This window comes from Phalangium opilio, unplaced genomic scaffold, assembly GCF_054372755.1.
Source record: "Phalangium opilio isolate 3A_F unplaced genomic scaffold, DU_Popi_V2 ptg000024l_1, whole genome shotgun sequence".
Taxonomy (NCBI): Eukaryota; Metazoa; Arthropoda; class Arachnida; order Opiliones; family Phalangiidae; genus Phalangium; species Phalangium opilio.
This window is the reverse complement of record NW_028324155.1, coordinates 9,310,893-9,337,592: the sequence shown is the minus strand read 5'-3', so window position 1 is coordinate 9,337,592 and position 26,700 is coordinate 9,310,893. Positions and strand designations below refer to the sequence as shown.

The window sequence follows — 26,700 nt, the reverse complement described above, 5'->3', positions numbered from 1 at the left end:
AAATTTAAATAAAAATAATAATAATATTAAACAAATAAAACAAATAAGAGTTTTTTTCTGGGAAGGATTGACATGGGAGAAAAAAATGGACTATAGGGGATAGAAAATGATGTTTCGAAAATATGGGAAATTTAGATAATGTTAATTGATTATACATTCAATTAAGATTTAAAATCAATATAAAATAAATTAATATATTGACTTTGAGAGAGAGAGATAGAGAGAGAGAGGAAAAATTAAAAAAAAAAATAAAATAATAATAATAAGTGTTTCGGGGTGGTCAGGTTAGGTGGTTAATTAAAGGGAAAACAAATTAAATCTGAATTCTAATTAAAAATGGAGATTTTGATGGTTGTGGTATTTAGTCGTTACCGGTCGGGTCTAAGAGATTCTAATTCACCTGCAACGCTTTCCGGCCTTCGGGTTGCAACAGGCTCTGTCAAAGAAATAGAGAAAGACAAACGACAGACGAAAACCAGAGATAAAACCAGGAGACAGAAAACGAGAGATGAAATAATTGTAAAAATACACCAGGATAAAGATAAGTAAACAAACGAGTAAAACAAAATAAGTATAACAAAAACAAAACGAGACGAGAGAAAAGATCCCAAGAAAGGGTATTTGTTAATATAGAATTATGTTAGTTAGGGAGTTTAATTTGGAAGTTATAAGATAATTTAAAATAGAGATTAAAATACGAACCATTAGATGCGCTATGCCACTATGTTGTTGCTAAAAGAAATAATAAAATAATTAAAATTAATTATAATGTGCCTAGAAAAGATAAAGTTTAATCTTATCCTATTTAATCTATATAAATACTAATCCTTAATTAATAAATTCATTTATTAATTTCATATAGAAGCTGTAAAAGTGTATAACGTTTTCAAGTATATTACGCCTATGGTAGTTAGTGACGAGCATCTTTCGGAAGATAAGGAGCTAGTATCTGATCCCCCATTTTGTAAATTCAGCACACAGGGACGGGAAGGCTATGAGCCTCCCTAATTTTAACATAATTACTCGATATTTAATGAATCGCTGACGCCTTTTCCTCGATCCCTAACTTTTCTCTCCCCCCCCCTTATTCCCAGCTTCCGCCGATTTGATCTGCCGCCCATCTCTATCATCCTTCCCACCATCCTCATCTCTAAGTTCACGAGCCAGTTCCCGAGAGAGGGGGTGCGCGGACCGGATTACCTAAGCGGAGCGGCAAATTTGATTAAGGTCATAATCGTTCAAACTCTCCGGCGTGTAAATCGAGTCATCCCTTCCCCTACCCCCTTCTACACCCACCAACCATAGGGGGGCTCCTTTTCCCGCCACTTTTCAACACGAGCGTGCACGCGCCATGATCAATTTAGCACGAGCGATGACGTCATATTTCGATTAGAGCGCGTGACTTGTTCGAATTACCAGAGAAATGATCGATTTTATAAGTATTTCAAATTAGGCTTAAGAAACGAGTCAAACTAAACCCCGGGGTTAAGAAACTGGTTAAGACTAACCTATAAACTGATAGATTTTAATATAAAATAGCACGTTGCAGACATATCAGGCGTTAACGCCGATGTCGCAAATGCGAAACCCGCTGGACTAGTCCGCTTTGACGCCTGATGTATTGTCAGGCTAATGGAGTTGACAGGGAAGCCTTCGGCGACTGATATTAGGCCTAAATAGACACGCGTCTCTCGCCAGCCAGGATCAGACTAGGTGGAATAACGTATCTATTCTGCCCTCCTAAAATGTATATAAGCTAAGCCTCGTCCCTTTCCTCCATCCCCCCTCCCCGGAGCAGAGGCTTAAAACGAGCTCGAATCTCTCGTATCGGATCAAAGCTGAAGCGACTTATCATGATAAGATAACTCGGTTCAATCCTTGATCGAATTTTCCCCAGACTCTCCGTTACAAGTTTCAGTTTAGTAATATCGCGTCCCTTCTACTTCGGCTTTTAATTGCCAAGGCTCAGCTCGAAAAGTGATTAGAACTCGAGTAATCGCGAATGTACGGAGTAGTTAACCCCTTAAGTTTTTGCGACATAAATTTGTAGTGAAAAGTTAGTTTAAAAATTAAAATTATCGAAACATCTCTCTTTCTCGCTGAATATTCCATAACTTTGACATTAAAATTTTAGGAAATTAGCATCGGCTAGATAGAAAGAAAACAAAAAAAAAAAAAAAAAACTACACGAAGTTAAAAGAAACTGAAATTCCTAGAAAGTTGTCGGAAACTTTCTTTAATTCGCAATTTCGCCTTCGTTTTTCTCTAATTCCGGGTGTGGAAACTATCCATTCCCTCTTTCTTTACAACCGAGACTCCATTAGCAAATTCAGACAATTTCAAATTTGCATTCCATTATAGCGATAGGTCGGAAGAAAAGCGGGGAAGTAAGCCTTGGCTCCACGAGTTAAAATAAAACTTTCGCACGCTCTTTGCAAGTAAAACGTAAGAATACAAATAACGTATTTTGTATTCTAACGTTTCACTCCCAATCCCAATTTTTCATATAAATTTTTCCTAATTTTATTGATGGATGCCAACGTGGTTATGGACTTTTGACGATACAAGAATTAAAATATTTAACTAAGGCATACTGAGTTGCCCGCCCGTAGGGCGGGCAACTCAGCTAGTAAGTTAAATAAAACTCTAGGTATGTATATAGGTGAAAAACATTAGGGTTCCTCCATTCCCAAAGTTCTAATGCAAGCGCGCTTTGAGAATGTAAACAAATAAGGGAGAACTAAGTTAATAGCAAACGGCCTACATTTTAAGTACAAACCGGAGCCCTAAGTACACGTAAAGTAGCCTGGGTCATTTGGGAGAATATTTGAACAACAGTCACTGTACATAATGGATATCAACAAGAGTACACAAAAACTATCGGAGTATCTTGTCACGCGCGACGAAATGTTTCCAATTTTGCGTCTTATTTATTTCTTACGGTTGCTTACTCCCTATTAATTTACTCTCGTTACGTTTAAAGGGTTAAAATGATATTTTAAAGGTGTAGTGAAGTGAATGAATAAAAAAATTTTAATTAACATATTTTAAAAATTAACTATAAGAGATTGAATGGAAAATTACTCGAATATTCGATTCACGCTCCCTTTAAAAACCTATAATATATATATTATACTGTGTAAAGAAAATGAGGTCCAAATTATAAAGCGCTATTGTGTAACAATCAGAAAATAACGTATCAACCATTTTAGAGCCAATACGGAGAAAGGCAACTATTTGGAAAGTCAGGGTTTAAGGATATACCCCTATTTCCAAGTCCCTGCCTTTACCCGTATTACCTTTGACCCCAAAACTATAGATGTACGGTTGTGACAAGAGCGTGCCGAGTTCCATTATGTTTCTGAAAAAACTACATACAGTAACATATGGTGTTGGAACAATAGTTTGAAACCAAAAGTGAGGAGGGGAGGGGGGAAATGTAGGGGGGATGGCTAAGTATGTATATAAAAATTGTCACGCGTTACGGAGCAAGAAAATCTATATTGCTCGAAAATTAGTCTATGGAAACCCCGGGTCTTAGATCTATAGAAGGAGGCGTGGTACACCCTATTCTTTTTCCCGCGTTTCTTTCCTTTCCTTTCTTTTGCACGAGGCTGGACAAAAAAGCGCGGGAAAAAAAGAAAGAGTTGCGCGGGAAATGATCCGAGACACGCGACACCCATTATCGCACGCGGGATTCGACCAACTACAAGGGGGGAGGGGAAGGGAATAAAGGAGCCAAGGCTTAAAACGGGCGTTAACATGTTAGGTAGGGTAAAGGATATAGAATAATACATACACGGCCCGGAGAAAAATGAGGTTATTATTGCGTTGGGAAATTAATACGTATAATGATTACTGAAGGATGTTTGAATTGAACGAAATATGTCCAAGCCTTAATTAAACTTGGACTATTTTCTATTCAACATGGCTACTACCCCAACAGGGCAAAAGAGTTAGTACGTCATACCAGAAGTGAGATGAGACCAGAAGTACTGAGGTAACCAAATTCTTCACTCGGCGAAAGTGAATATTCTTGATAACACACCAACGGTTGGCCCTCTAGTAGCGGTTTCTGAATTTTCCCTCTAAAACGTGAGACGCTCGCGGTGGTAGACGGCCGAACTAGATTCAAGGAGCCGTGTCCGTGTTCGGCCGCTTTAGGTTGAGGGGAAGGGGGTAGGAAATGTTTTTGGAACTCGACCAATTTTTTCTCAGTAGTGTAGGCGCGTGGGAAGCGGCATAAAATCCTCAAATTTGTTCACTAGTGCCAGGATCCACTATCAATGCTAGAGCCCTTCACTTCTAGTCTCATCTCACTTCTGGTCATACTTAGGAATAAAACGTTGCTTTTGGGTTCGCGCAATTTAGGCAGGCTTAAATGAATTTCTCCTAGCTCGATAAGTAAGCATTATAACGCGCCACGCAGCTCCGGAGTGTTTTTCGATGTCATTAAACAGTCGCAATTCCCTCTTGTTTGTTCTTTTAAAAAACGCCTCGTATCCTATAGCTTTTCCTCCGTGCTTTTAGATACGGCGCGCTTCGGCTTTTGTATAAATAATGTTGACTTAAGGCTATTAGAAAACTCAGAAGGCAAAACATAAAGTTGAATTTTCACTTTGGCGAGCTTCCGCCCGTGTACATATTCAAAACGTCGTAAGGTACACATTTCAAACTATAGAACAGATTAAACATAAGCTGGCGAGGCTTAGCGCAGTCATTAATACGATAAAATAGTTCCGGGTAAATAGAAATGGGGAAAAAATATTCTAAAGTATAAAAAGCTGCGCCTTAAAAGCTTAACAAACAAGATTGACACGATACAAGTGCCCCCAAAAGATAAACTCCAATAAAAAACCTCAATAGTGTTAATTACGAGCTTTAAAATCAACCTAATTACGTTCAAATCGGATAATAATTATTGGTGTTACGATCCATTAGGTATTCATTTAAGTGATTAGTCGTTAATTACAAACTTACTTTGATTTAATTGGGCTCTTAAAGCATACACTCCGAACCCTTCACGCGTGTAAACAACCCATGAAGTATCGGATAAAGAAACCTCAAAACCCTCCAAATCCCAGAGGAATTAAATCATTCCCACTGTAAACGTAATTCAACATAAAATAGTATTGTTTACGTTCTTTGAGGTCCGGTACCAACGCTATCGGGTCGAAGATTAAGTACGGTTGCGATATCACGTGACAGTAGAGAGTAATTCACCGAAAAGAGAATGTGATAAACACTTTGCTAGCTCTTTATAGATTAGTATATAGTTTTAAACGTAACGCTCCCAATCTTTGAAAAGCCAAACCTCTCGTAGAACGATAACGATAAAATATGTTTTCTAAGCTTAACAGTTGGATCCATAATCGATGCCCCTTTTTCCTCCCACCCCTTTCGCAAAATCTGCTAATCTACTACGTTGTAAGCAAAACTAAAACCAATCACGGAAGTTCTAACCTTTAAGAGATTCGAATTATAGGACGTACTCTAAATTTGCAACAACTTCCTGAAGTAAATTTATTTACTTACTCCGATGATGGCGTTTAGTTCCGTCATCGTCACCTGTTTCGCCCTTTCTACAGCCGCCGCTACTTGTTGCTGATGCTGAAAAGTTAATTAAAACGGACTTAGAGGTCATCGTTTTAATAGCTTAAATTTAAAGTACAAAACAACGGAGTGAATGGAGCGAGCCTAACCAAGATTAACTCAAATGATAGAAATTGCCTATTAGTTTCTAGGTAATTAATTTTAATCATCTAATTAATCAAGGTGATATGGACTCCCACACTTTTTAAGCCTGGGCGGAAGTATTTCTAACTTCAATTTTACGCAAATAGCTCCTTAAACTATATAGCAATTGTAAAGTAAAAAGCAATTCCATTTGAAAAGTCAGAAAAAGCGAAGCAGCGAGGTCCGAAGCGCGTAAGCTTTGCGCAAAGACGAAAGATATTTGCTCTTTCCGCGCCAGAGGGCATCCTGTAAGAGGTGGCGGGGAAGTTTGGTTGGGTTGAAAGTGGCGATACAGACTGTGTTTACCATCGGGGGGCCCCCAATCCTTGTTTGACCAAAAGCTTAAAGCGGGCTTAGGTCAATATTGAACCCCCGTACATATCCCTTATAGAACGTTAGCCCTCGGGGGGCTTCCCCACCCGCTATCTTTTACTCGTCAGCTTATAGAACTCTAGCCGCACGCAGCTAGCCGATGGTCAAACTCGGTGTTAATATTTGCAGTCCATCTTCTCGAGTTCCTTTAGCCCTCCCTACCACGGACAAGACATTCTTCCAACGTTTATTTTCAGAGACACTAACCCCCCGCGAGACAGACGTAATACCCCCCCCCACCATTTTTATTTAATTGGATTGGGGAGGGGGGTCGGATTATATATTATTGTTTTAAGACATTTTCCCCATTAAGTTGAGTAATTAAATTAATAATTAAGTAAAATTTAATATAATAGAATTCAGGCTTACCTCTTGAGAAAGAAACGGTAAAATCTGAGCGATAATCGCGTTCAATCGCTTGGCGATTTCAGTCTGTAAACAAAAACACGGAGAAATTACAATTACACATCTGTTCTCGATAAAGTCAAATTAGAGACTGAATTAAAATTAGATTTAATATAATATTTTTTAGGCTTAACGATAAGTAATTGTTTTTACATATAACAATCCAATGTTTCGTAAAAAGAAAGAAAACGGTGACCGCCGACATAGGGGTTCTTAAAGCGTAAAAAACACGAAACCTTATAATACAAATAGGAATTTAAAACCCCAAGAACTAAAAGAGATTGTGGTGCGGCGACTAGTGGGTCTTCTCTATTCTTTACTTTGGCCTAAAAATGACACTGGTTTTAGACGTTGAATTGACCAAATAAATACTAATACAAATAATACGCTATAAGAGATTATATAGTTCTATTAGTAAAACATTTTAAAAAGTACCTAATTAAAACTTATCATATAAACCGTATCATATAACGTCACCAAAAATTAAAGAGATAAAGTTCACCTATAGAGGGCGACTCCCTAAAAACAAGAGAAAGAAAAAGAAGAAAGGAAAAATCCATAGCCATCTTTTATAGAAAAAAGCCCTTAGTCAAATCAAATCAACAAGGGCAGAGAATAGAAGATCCCCTCGTTCTCCTTCTCTCCACCGCTCCCCCCGCCTTTCATACGTTATTGACGCTAGAGGGCTCGAGCCTCTAACCCTACTCCATGTCATAGATTATACGTAGAGCGTATATAGACGTACAACAATAGCGGGGGAGGGGGTGGAGAGAGATAGCGAGAGCGGGGTGTATAGGCGTAGGCGAGGACAGGCTAAGGTTACTAAAGGTTGAGGGAAAGCCGACCTAAGGGGAAACGTCGCGAGAGGAGGGGCACGCGGGGGGGAGAGGGGGTTGGAAGATCCCCTAAAACACGCGAGTGTACAATCTACAATTGGTTAGAACTGTCTTATTGATCGAAGAGAATGGTTTGTCGACTAAACCTAATTGCGGAGCGAGCGAGCCAGCCCGCTAGAGGGCCCCGGCACGCGACCGACAACCCCCCTCCCCCCACCCAGCTTTTCTCCCCTTCCCTATTACACAATGCTTGTAACTATAGGGTGGCAGGAGAAAGGATGGGGGGAGGAGAGGTTCTCGAGAGTCGGCAACGGCGGCGGCACGCGCTTAAACTCTGACGTGTATTCCTACTTCTTAACCACCCCTTTCCTCTCTCTTTCTCCCTCACTCACTCCACTCTCCAACCATTTCTATAGAAGCTATGGATGGTATTAATAGACTCTAGTCTATGGCTCTATAAAGAGTGATCTATAAAACAGAAACGAATGAGGCCGAGGAGGGAGTGGAGGGGGGAGGTCGTGAGTGGAAGCTGCGATTTTGCCAGGAAGGTGCAGATGTTAAATTAACCTGGAAAGGCCAGGAAAATTAATCTTGATAACTCAAAAATAGTTAAACTTCAATGACCAATTGGTGATAGTGTTTCAAATTAAATTCGAAATTGATTTTAGAAGGTGCAGAAAATATTATTTGTTTTTATTTTTATTTTTATTTTTTATCAAAATAAAAACAACAATAAAATATATATTTACAATACATTGAGGGACTAATTATTTTGAGTCTTGGGCACATAAATATCTGCCCCTTCAGCTGTACGCTTAAGCCAGCTCTGACTACATCACCCTAGTTCAACATTAACACTTGCTCCTCCTATGAGAGCTTAACAAAAATCCGAAAGAGTATATAGGAGAATAAATATATGGGATTGAGAGAAAGAGAGAAAGAGAAAGAGAGAGAGAGAGAGAAAGGGAGCAAGAGAGAGAGAGAAAGGGAGCAAGAGAGAGAGAGAGAAAGGGAGCAAGAGATAAAATGCGGAGAGGGGAGGGAGGGGGGCGCCCGGAGACAAATGCGAGGGAAATATCTAATCAAATCAAACGTCGAAAGAGGGCGCTCTTTACCACCATATAGCACGCACCTATTACTTCTTTTCCTATAGATGTTTCCCAATCTATAGTAGCCAGCCAGGGCTTTAGTAAGTCTAGTTTTATTTCGAAATGAAAATTTCGTGTTAGGTTATAATGCGTAAAGAGGAACAGGGGGTGGGGGGGGACACACACACACACACGAACAAGGGGGGTATTACCTCCATTCTCTCTCTCCCCCTCTGCCTTTGGATAGAAATTGATTATAAGGATTATAATATGGTGGGGGTTCGGTTAAGGGGGTTATATATATTTTTAAAATAAGGGGATTTACCCCCTCCTCCTTCTCCCCCCACCGAATGATGGGGGAGGGGTTTCGAAAAACCTCCCATTTTATATGCAAATGGAGCGAGTGTTTTATTATGATTTCAAAAATGGGATATACTTGCAGATGATTTTTAAAGATAAGGAAAGACAGGTTCAGTGTTTGGTAATTTAATTGGTTCGTGAATACGTAGCTATGGCAGACGTAATTTAGAATCGACTTAAAATATGTTTATTTTTTCATTTGGATTAAAGTAAACTGATTTTCTCCTAAGTTGAAGATAATGTCCGACCCCTCATGAATTTAATTTAATTAATACCAAAAATAATTTTTTTCTAAGGTTATGGAAATTTGGAAGATAATATCCGAAATTTTTTAATTGTTTTTATATTTAAACTATAATTTGAATTATTTTTAATCAGAAATAATTTGCTTAAATATTAGAATAGGATAGTATCCGACCCCTTAACAATGTAATTATTTTTTATAATTTTTTAATGTATAAAATTATTACTAAAAGACCAAAACATTTTTATATTTTAAAATTTGATGTTCAGAGGGAAAAACATTTCTACAGGGGCCCATAGAAAATACATGGGAAGCAAAACCCCTGCACGGTAGCTTCCCCGTCAAGCCTTGAAATTAAATTTCTTTAAATTCTTTTTTAACTTAAAATTAATCTAAATTAATAAATAAACCATTTAAAAGAAATCCTGACCATAGGGCATTAACATATCCATATTTTATCGACGTAACGTTTCCCCCTTGGAGAGAGAAACGTTAAACCGCTCCAGAGGAACTGGTACAGAAATTAATACCATTTCGTGTTCTAACAGCACGCGCTAATATTTAACCACACGCGCACTCCTAAATACTCGCGATGATAACACGAATACGTTTAAATATCACACGAATATTTAATAATATAAGCAAAAATTAAAACTATTAAAACATAACAAATTGATGAAAAGCTACTCCAAATAAACCAAATCCCAAATAGGATGAAGAGTTAAATCTCACACCATTTTGGCATATTCCTCACTTCACTCTGAATGGAGATGATAATATTATTGGCAGAATTTAATGTATTCTCACTCTAGCGCTATTAGAACATTAGGACAAAAGTTAGTACAAGAAAAAAAGCGTCAGGTTATATAGTACACAGCAGCCAAGGCTTAGGGAAAGTTTCGGAGTGAGTTGGAGAGAATATAATAGGTTGGGTGGGGACATGGAATAAAAATGATTGCTATAATTGTTTCCGGCGACATGTTTCCTGCACGCAACCATCATTAGGGCACCAGAGTCTCTTTCCCCTCCCTTCCTCCCTCTCGCTCTCGCTCTTACTCCCTGAAAGAGTAAAACTCCCTTTTCTACTCCCTCCTAGCCGTTTAAAGACTGACTAGTTCTAGTTCGCCCATTGGTAAACGAAACCACCTAAAGAGATACTGACACTGATTAAATAGACCAAAATAGGCCAAATTAAAGTTGGCCAAAATTTAGAAGAAATTACCATCGCCGTAGTTTATCTCTATAAACAGACGACGCTAATTTAAAACCATTTCTTAAGACTAATTTTGGAATTTCGATATTAATTAAATTTTAATAACACTTTCATTTGACCTTTAAGAGACAAAACGGGTTTTGAATAAAAGTGACAAGGAGTTTAAGGGTGACAAGAATTGGTGGCGCCACTACTGATAGCCGCTGCGAAAAAAGAGCTACAAAACAAGAGGAGGGCGTGGTTTATTCTAAACAGTGTACAAACGCGCTGATGCGCGAGATATAAAAGAGAGAGACTTTCTCTCCTTCTCATGCAAATTATTCTCGCGCGATTATTTTCCCTCTTTTCCCGCGTTTTTCACATTTTTTTTTATTCCCGCCTTTAGTCAAGTCTCCCTTTACAATTTTTTATTATTCAAACAAGCTCGCGTTAGAAGCGAGTGGCGCGTGAAATTCCCCGCCAATTAATTTTCCCTAGCTCGTGCATTTTTTCCCTCCTCCCCGCCCCCAACGGAAAAGCTAAAAGGCGCGATCCCGCGTGCGCGCGAAAATGAATAAAAGGGCTAGAACAGATGGGTCGGATAATTACCTCAAAGTGATTTTGAGTTAATTTCCCGGTTAAAATAATAAGACTTCAAAGACTAAAAAAATATTAAACAAATGGTGGATTGCGTAAGAACCCTGTATATAACAATTGCAACACGGTTAATTTAATTTTAAATGGTCAACTACAAAAAAAAAAATAAAATAAGTAATAAAAGTACCCGACCCCTCTGGCGCGCGCTCGAAATTACGCGGGAATCGCTGCCGCATTCCCAAAGGAGAAAAGCACGGAAGAAAAAATTATGGCGGGAAAAAGAAAGCACGTGGGATCTGTGCTCAGAAATCGGAGCGGAAGTAAGGGCCCTAAAAGAAAGAAGGGGAAGGCTTAAATTAGTGAAGGAGTAGAGACAAAGAGGGAGGGAGAGAAGGAGAGAGGGGAGAAAGAGGGCTTGTTAAGAGGAGTGAAAAATTACTGGCGGCGACCACAGACGCCCTTTTTCAAAAACCTTGGGAGTATACGCTAGAGAGAAAGGGGATTCAGGCTACAATTAAGCTCCCGCTAATTGTTTATTAGCCAAAAGGACCCACCAAAAGAAACTTAAGCGCTCTTATAAAGAGAGAGAGAGAAAGAGGAGCGCAGAGGGGAAGGGAATAATGGTTGATAAATAAACTAAGAAGTAAACATATCATTAAGACTGAGTTTACTTTAGTTTATAAACTTCTATAAATGAATAAAGAACTAAAACGGCCTATTTATATTTAGGAGATAATGGCGTTTAGTTAAATTACGTTCTTGTACTTGTTATTTTTAACTCTTAGCGTAATTAAGGAAAATACATATTACAAATTTCCATAATGGAAGCAAACTTACAGGGGATAAAGAAGCCACGTATTGCCTATGGCGCCTGTAGAACTGTTTACTCCGCTGCACACCCATGCTTAAAACATTTTTCGTGCTGAACATTAACGTGCAGAAACGCAAGGTAAACATTGATTGTTAAGCCTAATTTGAGAAATTTTCAAATTTAGGCTTAGTATATACTTCCTTTGACCTTTATAAAGAGATCACGTGCACGAAGAAACACGAGAATAACATTAATTAGGCCTACGTTTGAAATTTAGGCTTAGCTTATTTAAAGACTAGCGCGTGGATATTTATCCAGAATTCCTTTATACATTATAAAGTTGGGTATATTTAATGTAAATAATGATGATCTACCTTATAAGAACGTATATATTTAGAATTAATTTATTATAAATGCGGAAGGGGATGTAAAAACGTAAAATGTTTCTATAGTCATAATTCAGTTAGAAGGGGCTTAACCCCTTTCCCTATCACGGAGTAAGGAAGGAAGGAAGGGGGAGCCAGGATAGGTAACAGCTGAAAAGTTACTTAGCCTTTGCAGATTTCAAATGAGGTAGGGAAAGTTAGGTTGGGGAGGAGGGATCGAGGGGGGGGGCAAAAGAGGAGAAGGAGATAATTTGGGGCTCCTCGGGTAGTTGGCTTAAAATGTAAGGGAAGAGATATTGTTTTTCCTCGTGGGTTGGTTATTTTTAAACTCCTTACAAAGGTTACTTCAAAAATGCCCGGGTGACCGCTAAGTTTACACTATTGGGACTTACGGTGTAGAAATAGAATAAACCGTTGTCTAGGGGATTTTGGTTGCTTAATAAAATTAGAAAATATAAACAGCTAGGTTTCAGGATTGCCAAATAACATAATATTTTTAATTCGAATAGAATTATCACACCTTAATAATTAATAAATGTAAACGTACGTACGCTACCTTACAACTATACATACTTAGGAATCTTAAGGATTCGGTTTCACAAAGAAATAAGATTCTGTTTCATAAAGAAATGATTAAAATAAAATTATAAAAATGACCCGATTAAACGGGGGGTACTTAAGTTCAGTGTCGATCCGATTCATCGAGGTTGGGTATCCAAGAATATAGTTATTCTTTTTACTTGCCGCGCACAAAAGAGCGATTCCGAGCCGCGCACAAAAGAGATTTTCTCTCCGCTCATAGTTTTCGCGCGCAAAATAACAAAGCGTGATACAGCGCTTATTTCGAGCCGCGCACAAAAGAGATTTTCTCGAGGATCATATTTTTCGCGCGCAAAATAAAAAATCCGTGATACGGGCGCGTGTGGGGTCTTAAACGGTTCGTTCCCGAGGTTTCGGTCACTTGACCGGCGCAAATAATATCGATGGGTGCGGGCCCATATTTCTAAGTACGGGGACCTTGGACTACAAGTGAGTCCGATCCTTCTCCGTGGACGACCAAAAATAGAATGTCTTGTTCATTTCATTTCGACCTGGTCCTCTCGAACTCTTTATTTTTCGGACCTATTCTTCTTGACCTCGTGACGTCTTCATCTACGTCACGGGTTTTTCTCCGTACCTCAGAGGTGTTTACCAAAAATCTTACACTTGGCAATATACAGGTGTTCACTAAATTTATACAATTGAGTAGGTTTGGCAACCCTGTTTCTAGATATTTTCAAAAGGGACATTCAGTGTTTAAAAGGGGTGAAATCGAATGAAAGGGGCTACTATCGCAGTATCCCAAAAGATAATCTCAGCGGAACGAATGGACAAGGCGAAGCAACCTCTGCAGCAGGTCAACCCCGCCCGTTGAGCATTGAAATCGTTATATTGCTATTCAGCTGTTGAATTTGAACGACCAGCATTCAGGGATCCCGTGGCCAAAGAACATTTATAGATTTCATAGGATTAAATTTGAACTTTGAACTTTTAAGAAATGTGTTTTGAAATACTTTAGAAGCGTGAATTTAAAATTTGGAAGAATTTAGGCTAAACCAACATGAATATTGTGAAATTTTGAAAATATAATAAATTGGGCGTTACAAAAAGCACCAGAGACATTTAGGTGCTATAAAATCCCAGAACCGTGCAAGCTCTTTCCCCTATAGCTCCAAATCTATTCTAAACCCGGCTACTAAGCCTAAATTTTAGGCCTAACGTTCAGGATATAGATGGGGAAATAAATTCAACCGTTATTTATTCTTTCTCTTCTAATTAAACGCCTGGTGTCGGATGACTTGGCTAATTTACACTAATTACTTTTGAATTAAGAATAGTTTTTGCGCGGCTTCGTTGACTTTAAACCAAGCTACGCAACGAGACCATTTGAAAGTAAAGCGAGCCAACATTACGCCGTATTTACTCGGCGCATCTATTATATCCGGTTCAAGCGAGCAGTCTTCTATTTTACGAGTTGCAATTTAAAAGCGGGAGATTCTAGACGAGTCATGGAGTAGCAAAATGTTCGCGCCAAATGACGACGACTGTTTATGGCGGTTTTCGCCCGTTAAAAGATAAGACAGATTATTTCAGGTACAGTTGACAATAAGCTCAAAGGTGAACCTAGTAAATATTTATTAAACGTTTAACTATTTAAAGATAAACTCCAATATTCTACGTGGTGCAAACTTACATTGGAATTTTTAAACACGTGCAAATTGGAATATGTTTATAAATCTTACATTTAAAATCTTGGAAAGAAGATGAAACATGGACTTTAATTTAGATCACTCTACAAATTAAGCTAACTTCCAACTAATTCGCTTCTGTCAGTCCCATATCGAATGCTTGCACGCGTATATATAAGTATATGTATTTACACAGTTAATCTAACACATGTGTTACCGGTAATTCTTTATAGTCTAAGTTTAAAAGGGGGGTGGGGGACGGGGTGGTTTTAGAGTTTCGAATGTATATAGTGGCTGTAGCACCTCGGTTTAACACGAAAAGCATTTTGTCTGGTCAATAATTTTATATAAGTTCTCTCTTTCGAGGCGGACAGCCCTCGTAAACTCCTATCACCGTTCCATTCCCTTCATTCCCGGCTGTAGCTTTTATTTTACGACTAAAGGAGAGTGTGTCCCGGGCGCCCACGCCTGCCCTACGCCCCACCACCCTTCTTCTCGCTCTCTACTAGTCTCTAGATCCTTTATTTAATGGTTTTCGCCACTTTGCCACGCGTATACCTCTAGCTTTTCCCGCCTCTTTCGGCCGTTTGGAAAAGCGCGCGCAATCTCCATTTTAACGCGCGCGCACGAGGCATATACTTTTCATTCCCGCCTTTTAATTTATGGCCGCTAATAAACAAAAATTATCTCGCGCCAAACAGACTAGCGCGAGAGCGAGCGAGCCAGGAGTAGCGCGTGCCGTATTTAAAAGAATATATACTTATATAACCTTCTTGGAAAATCTGCTCGCGTGCTCTCTCTCCCGCGCGAATTTATTTTCCCGCCTTTCTACACCCGCCGTTCGCGCGCGCTAACCCTATTTCCCGCCGAAACGACAGCTTTCTCTTCTGACTCGCTCGAACTTTCTAGTTTATATATATTTTCTCTTCTTTAACAAGAGCCTCGTAGGTAATTCGGGTCGCGTGGAGACTATTAGGGCTAACCTTTTCCTTTCTACACTTATACACTCCTTTCCTCCCTCCCTTTCCCGCCATTTTGGTTTTGGGTTGTTGCTAACGTTGTACTATATACTTAAATTTGTTCATTTTTCCAATCCTCTTTTCTCGATATTTGGTATTATAAGGAATGGAATATCATTTATTCAGAATTACTACTATTATTAAGTAAAAAGGTTTGGCGTTCCCTGTTTCGGGGGAAATTTTAATAATCAATCACCGTCATAATTATATTCTCGCATTTTACCTAAAACTTAAATAAATGGTAGTGCATTTAGACATTCTAATATTGAATTTAGAATATTACGTGGAAACTACGATATCAGTTCCACTTTGGCGGGATAAAACCCCTATATATACAGTTCCCGCCAAAAAAAAAAAAAAAAAACCTAGTCGAGCCATAGCGCGTGACTTGATTTGAGAACACCGCATTCTTCGTTTTATTTCCTCGTTGAATTTCGCGCGATGAACCATTTCAGTGGATGGCGTGATATAAAACTGGCGCGAGCTAAAATTTTAAAACTTACAAAGGCAACAAAATGATATTCACGCGATTAACATCGAAATGGCCTATTTTTAGAAGAATGAAAAAAAAAAAAAAAAACCTTGGCGGGAATAAGAAGCACGTGCCGACTTCCAATTATTGGATCAGAAGGCGGGAATAAAACTGGCGAAATATATAAATCACGTAAGAATGAAAAGACCAAACCAACTTCTTTCTAACTCGGATAAAACATAAAGGGAAAAAAATACCTAGGACTGAGGCCCAATTCATGCACGTAGAGCGGGCATGAATAATTCCAACGAATAAGATACAAAGACGGTATAAATAAATGCCGGGAGACGAAATCAGTCAATAATCCTAGGCGTAAATTCAGTTTTAGAGTTAATTTACAAAAATGGATAAAACCGCGCGTTTATAGTAAATCTAGGAAATTAAGACTCGGAGGCATAATTAGGCGTGTGACATAATAGATACGATTTCAAAGCTCAATCGAGTAAATTTCCCCAAAAACGCTGTTTTCCCCGCTTCTATAAGGTTCCCCTCTCCATTAACTGCATCTGTCCTTATTTGGGAATTGAGGCGGGGGGGGAGCGAGTGACATCCCCCTTCCAATGTCCTCCTCCTACTACAAGGATGAGACACTGCAGCGAGCGCTGGGAAGCTGGTCGGGTGGAATCCCGCGCTTTGAAACCCGGGCGGGTTTTAAGTAGGGATAAGTCGTCGGAGGCTCAAGAGCAGAGAGAGGAGAGAGAGCAGGGGGAGGAAAGAGTCGTGGATGGAAGAGAATGGTTATATAGGCGCGGCGGGAACTCCAACCTGAATGCGACACTTCTAAGAGGATTAAATTCGTGCCAAAGAGACGAGAGAAGATATGTACGGATCACAGATATACACCGAAGATTCCCTTTACCATAAGTCTATGTCTAATAAGTCATCACCGCTACAGAAAATGTACGTTAATTTTAGACCTTAAGACCAATTGGAAAATAACTAAATTCTAAAACTCGCGTGTGCATGGGGAAGCTAGTTTTTGTGACGAATTTCCTGGCTCTAGACGTTTTTCACTCAATTTGTTAACAGTCAATCCAAACAGGGACATTATTTTGATATCGATATAGACTTATACTCGTATCCTTAGGTATTTACTCCTGACATTCGGCTTATATTGCCTTTCGAGTAATATATTGCGATAAAGATGCTCCTTCTAATGGAATTGCTACGGATGGAGAACATTCACCGCTCTCTCCTCTTCCATCCTCATCCTCATCCCTGTATGAGATACACTATATGAGAAGAGGCTTCTCTCTTGTCGACGCCTCGTCCCTCCTTCTGTTACTAGGAGCAAGGAGAGAGAGAGAGAGAGAGAGAGAGAGAGAGAGAGAGAGAGAGAGAGAGAGAGAGAGAGAGAGAGAGAGAGAGAGAGAGAGAGAGAGAGAGAGAGAGAGAGAGAGAGAGAGAGAAAGAAAATCATCTTCATCTCCGATACGATACGATCCGATCCGATCTTCTCTCCGATTTCAGTCGAAGGATGTTCGGATCAGAAAAGACGAATTAAGTCAAGGCTAGTCTACGTGTTAAACGTATATCGGGTTTCTGCACTTTAATCTAGGTTTAATCTTTATTCACGTTTCTTGGATGAACAAACATTCTAATCCACGCGCGTGCTCACGTGTCTCGCGCTAATAAAGCGAGGAAAAGGGGTCGAGCATACAGAAATCATTTGACTAAACACGATATGGAAATCGACTATGGGATTCTTTCAACTATTATTGATGTAACAATTAACCGCTTTATGAATACTCCCAAATAGTCTCGCTTTTAAACCTAAACAATTTTGATAATTAAATTCTAAAAGCGTTAATAAATATTAAAAGTTGTCGTGTTTTTTAAATTGATAATTAGTTTAATTTAAATACCCCTTTTCTTTCTTAAAAAACTAATTACTAGAATCCACAATTCCTAAGAAGATATATATTTATTCTTTACTCGTGAACTTTGGATGGGGGAAATTAAGTCGGACAAGGCTTAGCTGGTTTTAAATTTCCGGAATGGGCGCGAAAAAGTCAAAACTCGTCAAATTTATTCGGAACTCGTATCAGCTTTCGTATATAATCTTTTAAATCGATGTTGGTTGGGTTGAACTCCGTCCAACCGAACCGAAAAAGCTAGTAACAGTACAAGTACTAAAGTATCTCCGCCCCTGGTGGTGCTTTAATTCCGTTTCAAAAGTGGACGTTGGACGGAGGGGAGAGGGTCAAGATTATTCCCCTCGTCTTTCTTCCCTGGAGGGGGGGGGTGAAGAGAGGGAGAGAAAGGGGGGTTAAGGGGGACAGACGACGAGACTTTTGACTCGCTCCGGCGAACCGGAAGTGTGCGGTGAAAAAGAAACGCCGGAAACTGTTTTCTCCTCCTGGTTAGGCCTAGCTACCGTTCCCTATGGGTGCCTGGCATAGAAGATACTTCTTCGCTTGCCCTTCCTTATCCGTAACGTATTAGAGGGGAACAGTTACGCGAAGAGATTGTAGTTCACCGTGTTAAGTCTGTCATTGACTCCTAGGTTTTAGACCGACAACCTAAGGAACTTTTGGCGGTTTTCACTTAATTATTTTTTTGGGGTATTTCGCAAATTTTTATAGTTAAATTTTTCTTACATGGTTACTTATCAATTTCATTGGCCAAATAGCAACGCTACGAATTTATTCTTTCCTTTCAAGGCGCTCACGGACTATAACTAAGTTGATTTTTATCAAGTTACTTAAGAGTAAATATTAATCTTGGAAAACAAACACTAAACAAACAAAGGTACTAAAAATTAAACCTATTTGTTAAAATCCAATTAAAATAAGTCAAATATTAGACTTAATATCGCGACAAACAAACTCAGACGATAAAATATACGGGGTTTTTTTTTGTGTATACTTTCTCAACGCGCGTGGTTCGGATCTAAAATTAGAATCTCCCAATTTAACATTTCAGGAAATAAAATATTTATTTATTTTTTAATCTAAACCACTCTGTACTGTCGAAAACAAACGTAACCAAATTCTTATTCAATTCTGGTGGTAAATATGAGAACTTCAGAGAGAGAAAGAGAGCTTGTAATAAATCGCGTGAGAGCGGGGATGAAGAGAAGCCCAAGAGCAGTACAGGGAAGACGGAGTGGGGGGGAGATGGATATAGGATTGAAAGAGGCTGAGGGGAGAGAATAGGCCTTGGTAATATTTATCCATGGGGTAGGCGTACGAACGGCAGGGAGGGGAACGCATTTCGAATAACAAAAGATTTCCCTTTTCTCCATCCTCATCCCTCCTCCTCCTCATCTTCCAGCCTCTAAGCATCCTTCCCTTTCATATTCTTATAATACAATATATGGGAATGTTATAGAAGTATACGATTCCTGACTGCGAATCCCCGGAGAAGATTAAAAGCCAAATATATAAGCAAAGATAGAGTGTGTTCCTTCCAAGATGCCGAGCAGAAAAGAGAAATAGCCCCAGGGTTTGTTCCCCCCCACACACACACTCTCCCTCCCCCCTCAAAATCAACCAAGCTAAAGTAACCCAACGACAACCCCTGTGTAGTTTGGAGAATGGATATGCAGGGTAAGGTTGCAATACACTAGAACTACACCAATGGGGAGTTTTAGACAGGACTCTTGTCCGGGGTCAAATTTAACGTATCTTCTTCAACGAGTGGAATGATTGCTTGAGCGAAAAGTTTTTTTGGGTGCGTGAATTAGAAATTAAGTTAAATTAAAAATAGGTTAAGCCTTGCTTGTATTTTTCTTAATTTAACAATCGCGTCTCGTGGGACTCTGCGTACGTGCTGTAATGCTCGAGTCGCTAAGCCTTTTATTAATTTTTAGATTTCTCGCGCTATAACAAGCGATAGTATTCATGCCAAGTGATTGAAGTAAACAACTAAGTTCAATAAATAAATAGCCAACGCTTCGAAGTTGAAATTACGACCTTAGGAAGCTCGCCTCTTAAGCCCATACAGTTTAAGATTATTGCAAAGTGCGGTTGAATTGGGCAAAAGGCAAATAGAAAATAGAAAGAGCTAGCTAGGCCTTTGCGTTTACACTCAGTCGTATGTACTCAGGGGCAGGCGAGCAGCTGAACACCAACCAACCACCCCTGTTTCCACACGCATTCACTCCTTCATTCTTTTTGGTAGCCCGGGGGCCCCTGCCCCTCCGCTCACACTACGCGAGAGAGGACACTCCCGGATGGTCCCCTAGTAATATTCCTTATTCTTAATCCGAGCTATAGCGTCACCTCCTTGGTCGCGTATACACAAAGTATAGAAGAATACATTCTCCATTGTTTGGTCGGTCGGTCGTCGACAGGGGGAGCGCGCGTCTTGACCGCACTTATTTGTCACCAATTAGAAAAGAACCAAGATGGCGCTCCACTACTCAATATTCCCATAGATACTAGAAATATACGCGTAATTCAAGTAAAAGAAATTCGGGTTTGATCTTACAGTGTTTCGTAGAAATATGGGAATTTAAAGGATAATTAGGGGACATTTCACGGGAATTTCAGGGTAAATTCCGGATCCAGAAGCTGTATAAATTATGTACCCCTACTTCAACTTCACTACCAATAACGTCTGTACAATAATTATAATTTATTATTATTTAAAGCAATCGGAACAGGGCCCGGATCCTCAGCTACGGAAGCGAGTTTGATCTAACAATAAATAAAGGTTTGCGCAATCGGTCCTTGTACACACACACACACACACACAGTCGCAACGCGTCATAGAGAGGAGACCAAGGCTTAAATTTATATGTCTTCCATATAGAAAAGATTGGGCCAGGGAAACAGGGAAGTATAGAAGTTATATGAAGACTGGCGCATTAATACCCGACATAAACCGATAGACACACACTAACATGAATTTAGAAAGATATCCCTTTAATATTATGGAAATTTTCTCCCAATCGGTTATTACCAAGCTGCAATAAACCTTACCGTTGATAGTACGTTGGTTAATGTCTAAATCCTATAGACGAGCTTTATAGTAAGTCACCTTTTTTGAGGCTTCAAATACTGCACTATTACAGGTATAAATAAAATAAATTCATATTAGATTTGTGTGTAGAGAATGACCAGGTGAACTCGGACGAGCGATAGAATAAATCCGCGCGAATGTGGTACAGTACGCTTTATATATTTCCGAAGCAAATTTTATTTTAATACGTGCCCTTTTCTGTGTAAATATTCGACCGAGGCTTAGGCGCGTAATACAATCGGCACTGCTAAGCCTTTGAAGGCGCACTTTTTCCAATAGATGAATGTCAAAGCTGCCGATACGAGATTCAAAATTCGAGAGATAAAGCGGGGTTGGAGAAGGGAAAGAGAGAGAGAGAGAGCGCTTACATTCTTAAAATAAACAAACTTTGGGATTTTAGGCTTCAATGTTCGTGGCCCCCGAGGCGTTCAAAATCTCTCCGCGAATTCAAACACAGCTCCGTAGTATAGCTTCACCATGGAGACAGATTTAATTCGAAAAGGAAGAAGAATGCTTCGCTTCTCCGACGTCTGTGTGTGTGTGCTTGTGTCTTCTCCGTGGGTCATTCTTACTTTGCAACGCGTCATGACTCGGAGAAAATGTATTTATCGCGTCTACGAAATTACAAGTTAGTTCTGTTTATTTTAATTAATCTTAGTGTTGACATTTTAAAAAGTTATTACTATAACAGAATTTCGAGGTAAATGGCTTAATTTATAGTTCTCCAAGAGCAGTTTACAATGTCTCATTGCGTAGTTTTTACGTTGGCGAACCAGTTCAGTTTGAATCAGTACCTGACTAAGGTTGAAAACACTGTTAAAGGTAAGAGAGAGAGGCGAATACTATCCATAAAAGAGCTTTGATTATATCTTTTGCGCAAACTGCTAACTGAAGTTAGTTACTACATTGCAACTTCCGGCGGAATTCATAGCAGGAGTTGTCTGTTTTCAAGGGATCAAAAGATGGAAAATATATTTTCGTTGTAGGAGAGTTTTAGCGATCGGTTCTGTAGATTTAGGCTTAAGGGGGAGGGGGGATTCGCCCCACTCTCAGTTTGGCTAGGAACCCCCCCCACCCCTGTTTATCGATGTTTACCCTATGGATTATCTTTAAGTCCCGATACGTTATTGAAGGGGGGAGGGGGTTAGAGCCTCCAGGACGGGGTGAGAACAATCGCCCCATTTCATATGTTTAGATTTCCCAGAGCTTTAACTCCAGGGGCTCTTCCCCCTCCTCCCCCCAAAGGTTTTGGGGCACCATTAAATGGGCACCAAAAGCCTCCATTATTATTATCAACACGTTCCGAGTAAAATTGAATAAGTAAACGAAACACCGGGGTCTATCTAAGTCCATAAGCAAATAGTAACGGTACTCATGAATTTAGACGATTATTCTAAATGAATATTGACTCAAACCGTCGTCCGTTTGGAAATTATTAAGCCTTTTCCAGTGTTTCAATCACGTGACATTATCAATTTCAAAGCGCGTGAAATTTAAAATTTCAAAAACAAAGGCTTAGATAATTATTTAAAGGCATACTCGAGCGCGAGTGACTCCTTCAATTGTTAAAGCGCGTGAAAAAATTCAAAAATAGGCTTAGCAATTTTTTAAAAGTACGTCAGTGCCTGTTTTATTATCGCGGCAATGGAGTTTTTCACTAGTCCAATAATCAATTTAAAGAGACTATTTTGAATTTGCAAAGGCTATTTTACAATCGAATTAAAAACCGCGAAAATTTAATCAATTTCAAATTAAGAGTATTTTAAACCTAAAATTAAGGGATTGGACTGCGGGGGCACCACAGAGCGGCGGTTTGAGTAAATCATAAAATTCCGGGAGTATTCAAAGAGAGAGAGAGGGGAAGACCATTGGAATTAAAACACCACTATACGACGTTCGATTAGCGAGCGAGAGAGCGAGAGAAGGCCGATGAGATCGAATCGAAATTTGCATGAACTAAGCTCTTTTCCCAGAAACGGGACTGCGGATAGATCCAAAGCGAGCGAGCCAGCGAGTGTTAATTATTTTTAGCGAATTCAGCGATTCCACGAATTAAGGAACTGGATCTCATCTCCCATCCTCATCCTAAATTGTTTAATAGGGATGCTGGAAGAGCGAGAGGAGAGAGGGAGAGAGATAAAGGAGAAACAGGCGTCCCATCTCATCTTTAAACACCCAATTAACTGGAGCCAAAACGGGGACACGAGAAAGACGAGTAGAAATGGGATATTCAAAAATCACGCTATTTAAGCCTTGGATTCTATTCCTCAAATTTTCACGGACGATAGAAAGAGGAAAGAGAGAGAAAAGAGAGAGAGAGAAACTGAGGAGCTAGCTAGGATGATGAGAACAAAATTCCAACTTGGTAAAGAGAGCGGATGGTTGGGTTTCAATGTTAGAGAGTTAATTGTAGAAAATATGGGATTGGAGTTAAGACACTTGGAGACAATATAATAGAAGTTTAAAACGCAACGTGAAAATCGCAAAATTCTACAAAATGCTTGATGGTTTTTTAAAAGTGAAGTTGTATAATTTAATCAACTTAAATTAAAGTATTCAATAAATTAGGGTAGTTTTTTGACAATTTAGGTGAGCTCTCGATTTTAAATATTTGTTTCTCAAAAATTAACAATGAGCTTGAACGAATCCTTGTATTTAATTACACCAAGAATGGAGAGATCGGGGGATGAGAATGGAGACTGGAAGAGGAGAGATGCGGAGAAAGATGGAGAAAGAGAGAGAGAAAGTGAGTGGACGTCAGCGCGAGCGCCTCTTGGTGGCAAACCGAGTAACAAGCGAGTAATTAGTGTCGCCGGCAAACCATAGCGGCAAAAGACGACGATGCAACGTCGCGAGGTATTTGGCGGCAAGACTTTTGGCGGGAAAGGGGTCGAGAGAAAATAAGAGGAGGGAAGAATCTTCTCTCTCTCTCGCTCTCTTGTAAATGTAAGCGGGGGGGATACCGTTTCGTAATGAAATCCGCGCGACTAATTACATTCTTGGCCGGAAAATGTTGCCGCGGCTGAACTACCCTTTGAGGTATTTGCTATATATCAGAGCAGCCACCCATATACCACCACCACACCATGAATTTAGATAATACACGCTGAAATACTCTTAGAAATTGAAACCTAGACATACCCGCTTACTTTACAGAATAGTTCAATGAAATTTCTTGACTTAAACACAATTGGATGCTCGGGTTTTTCTAAACATACAGAAAGAGTTAGTTGACCGAGGGACATACAAACCTCACGCAACCGCATGCAAACTGCATTCCGAATTTCAGTGGTTATAATTTCGTGTTAACAATGAATAAATTCCTAATATTACTTGTTTGGCGTGGCGGCGGCTCGGCCTCGACACTTATTATAACCAAGGATACCAGAAATTTCATGCACTTTACTATTGTATTGCCAAGCGACTATATCTCCGTTGTAAATATAAAGTTACGTACGTATACCCCCTATAAACGAGCGAGCCAAGGGTTAACTCAACCTGAATTTACTATACTAATAAGGCTAAGTATTTTAGTAAATTACCGTACAAATTTATAGTAAACTCGGAGTGAAATGAACGTATATAGAGGAATTTAAATAAAATCTAGTTGATCTTTGAAGGCACGAGCACGAATTCCATCTACGGAGTGCAGACTTTTAAAGCTTATTACGTTGAGAACCGCGGAAGCTTAGCGTGCATGCTACGCTCCCACGTAACCCCCCTAGCCTTAATTTGAATATACGGGGAACCCTAGCTGGCTTCGGTATTCCTTTTAACAAATTATTGTTATTATTATTAAAAGTGGATGGCTAAGCGAGGGGTATAACATTCCATTCGTTTGCCTATACTCCAATTTGATTATTTACTCAGGCCCCGATTGAGGTAACCACAAGTTTTTAATATCGCTGAAAAGGTGAGAGTTAGGCCTATAACATACTCAAAGGATTTTACCGTATCCCTTATAGAACCAGAGTTATATGTCTTCAAAGATGTCAATATTTGAAATGAAATTTCTATGAAAAATATCTTTACTTAAAATCTATCCGATCTCTCGCGCTACGTTTTTAACGCGGCTGATTGCAATTATACCGCGAGCGCGTGCCGCATGACCCATTCCTTTTAGAAGTTATTCAGCTCGAGATAGTTAACGCTAAGAAAGGCGAGGGATTCGATAAAAATCTTACGAGATAAAGGGTTAATTTTATTACACGGTTGAACGCGAACGTACCTTCCGAATAAAACGATTATATTTCGGGCGCGCGCGCCTTTCGCTAAACATATAGGCTGCAGCGTAATTTCTAACGAATTCCAAACTTTAATTATCTTTACGTTTACTGGAATTTTACCCAAAAATGTCAAAGCAATTTCAGCCACTAAAAGACAGAATTTAACCCTATTAAAGCGTTTAGATCAGAAGCGAAAGTCTTATACGGGATTTAACATTACATATACGAATAAATTTAAAATTTTGCCAAAGTCCCTCAGGCGGCAAAAATGTATTTCAATTTAAAATTATCAAAATATAAAAAATAAATTAATTATTTAAATAAAAAACACAGTAATCAAATTATCATTATCAACAACTGGTTAACTTGATTGGTAATAAATAATCCGAATTATATCTTCTTTCTATTTCTTTAAAAACAAGGATGACGTCATTCAGAAAAAAAACCACTTAATCCTGTAGATTAAACATTAAACGTTACTAAGCTTCCTAAGGGGGCAATCAAGCTCTTTTCTTTCTTTAAGGGGGATTTCCCCCCTGTCTTATATAATCTAGGGGAGAGGGTGAAAGGCCGGCTCGTATTTGAAGAAAGATATTTGGAGAAGTGTGGGGGGGGATAAACCCCTTATGAGTTTGAGAAGACAAAAAAAAGAGACCCTTGGTAAAAAAGATAAAAACAAAGAGAAACCTCTTTCTTCGCAGCTGTTAATTACAATCACGCTAAGACGCTCTTAGCTACATCTCCCCCCCCGCCCCACGACGTCAAGGAGGGGGGGTTACACCCCCTAGTTTTCTTTTCCCTTTTGCATAATTATACACATACTTAGGGGAGTATTTTTCCACTCATCTCCAGCTATAACATCCTCACTTCATCCCTAACCGGCATGGAGGGGGATGAGTAGTAACCAAGACGAGAGGTGTGGTAGTTAGCACTCTATAGAAAGTAGTTTTAACGAGGTAAAAATTTATAGAGGGGGGGGGGGTAAGTATTATCATACTGTAATGTAGTACTTTTCCCACTATAGAGCTATATCAGTTGAAGGGGGGAAACGTCACAGTTGGGCCTGTCAATAAACGGAGCCGGTTTTCACCCTCCCTCCGTGCGGGCCGCTGAAGAACTCTATGCTAAATTTCCCGCACAATATGGCGCCTAGGCGGGGATTGGCGAAACCCCGCCTCAAAAGCTCTCCTTTCCCCCGAATTGAAATAGCTCTATAGAAACCGTCCACGTTTATTGTGGCTGTAAAAGAACCTTGAACTGATACTATCCTATTTCCGAGCAAAAAAAGAAATGTATCGAAGTATACTATCAAATTAATTTCATAGTATCCGACCCCTTTGATGAATCTTTCATTCATTGGATTTTTTTAGGTACTAATAAAGGAAGGGGGAAAGTTGTTTGCTCATTCCCGCGGTTTGCTAATTAAACCATTACACATGAAAGAAGCGACGGAGCGAAAATGGCGGGAAGAGAGAGAGAGAGGGGGGGGGGAGAGAAAGGGTTCTAGAGACTAGACGCTTATTTCTACCCCACCCACATGGTCTCAGAAGCGAGCAAGCTCAGGCTCCGACCACTTTTCTATTGGAATTTAATTTATAAAGTAGGTTCAAGCTCTCTAGGCGGATGCCGGGATCTTTGCTTGGCTTTTTTTTTCATCCTCTCTTTCGCTCTTGAGCTTCCTCCATCCCCCTTCTTTTTAC

At 39.5% G+C, this 26,700-nt stretch overlaps 1 protein-coding gene across 2 annotated transcripts in view; it reads right to left on the bottom strand.

The window, feature by feature from the left end:
* The window catches only part of LOC149692762 (transducin-like enhancer protein 4), a 53,285-nt gene that overhangs the window by 4,451 nt on the left and 22,134 nt on the right, over window positions 1–26,700 (bottom strand). For both annotated transcript variants that reach the window (XM_089868632.1, XM_089868633.1), the window contains exons 5-8: window positions 6,478–6,540; window positions 5,536–5,610; window positions 703–732; window positions 401–436 (exon numbers count right to left, since the gene is read on the bottom strand). In XM_089868632.1, coding sequence (XP_089724758.1) covers window positions 401–436; window positions 703–732; window positions 5,536–5,610; window positions 6,478–6,540 — 204 coding nt within the window. The remainder of the gene's footprint in view (window positions 1–400; window positions 437–702; window positions 733–5,535; window positions 5,611–6,477; window positions 6,541–26,700) is intronic.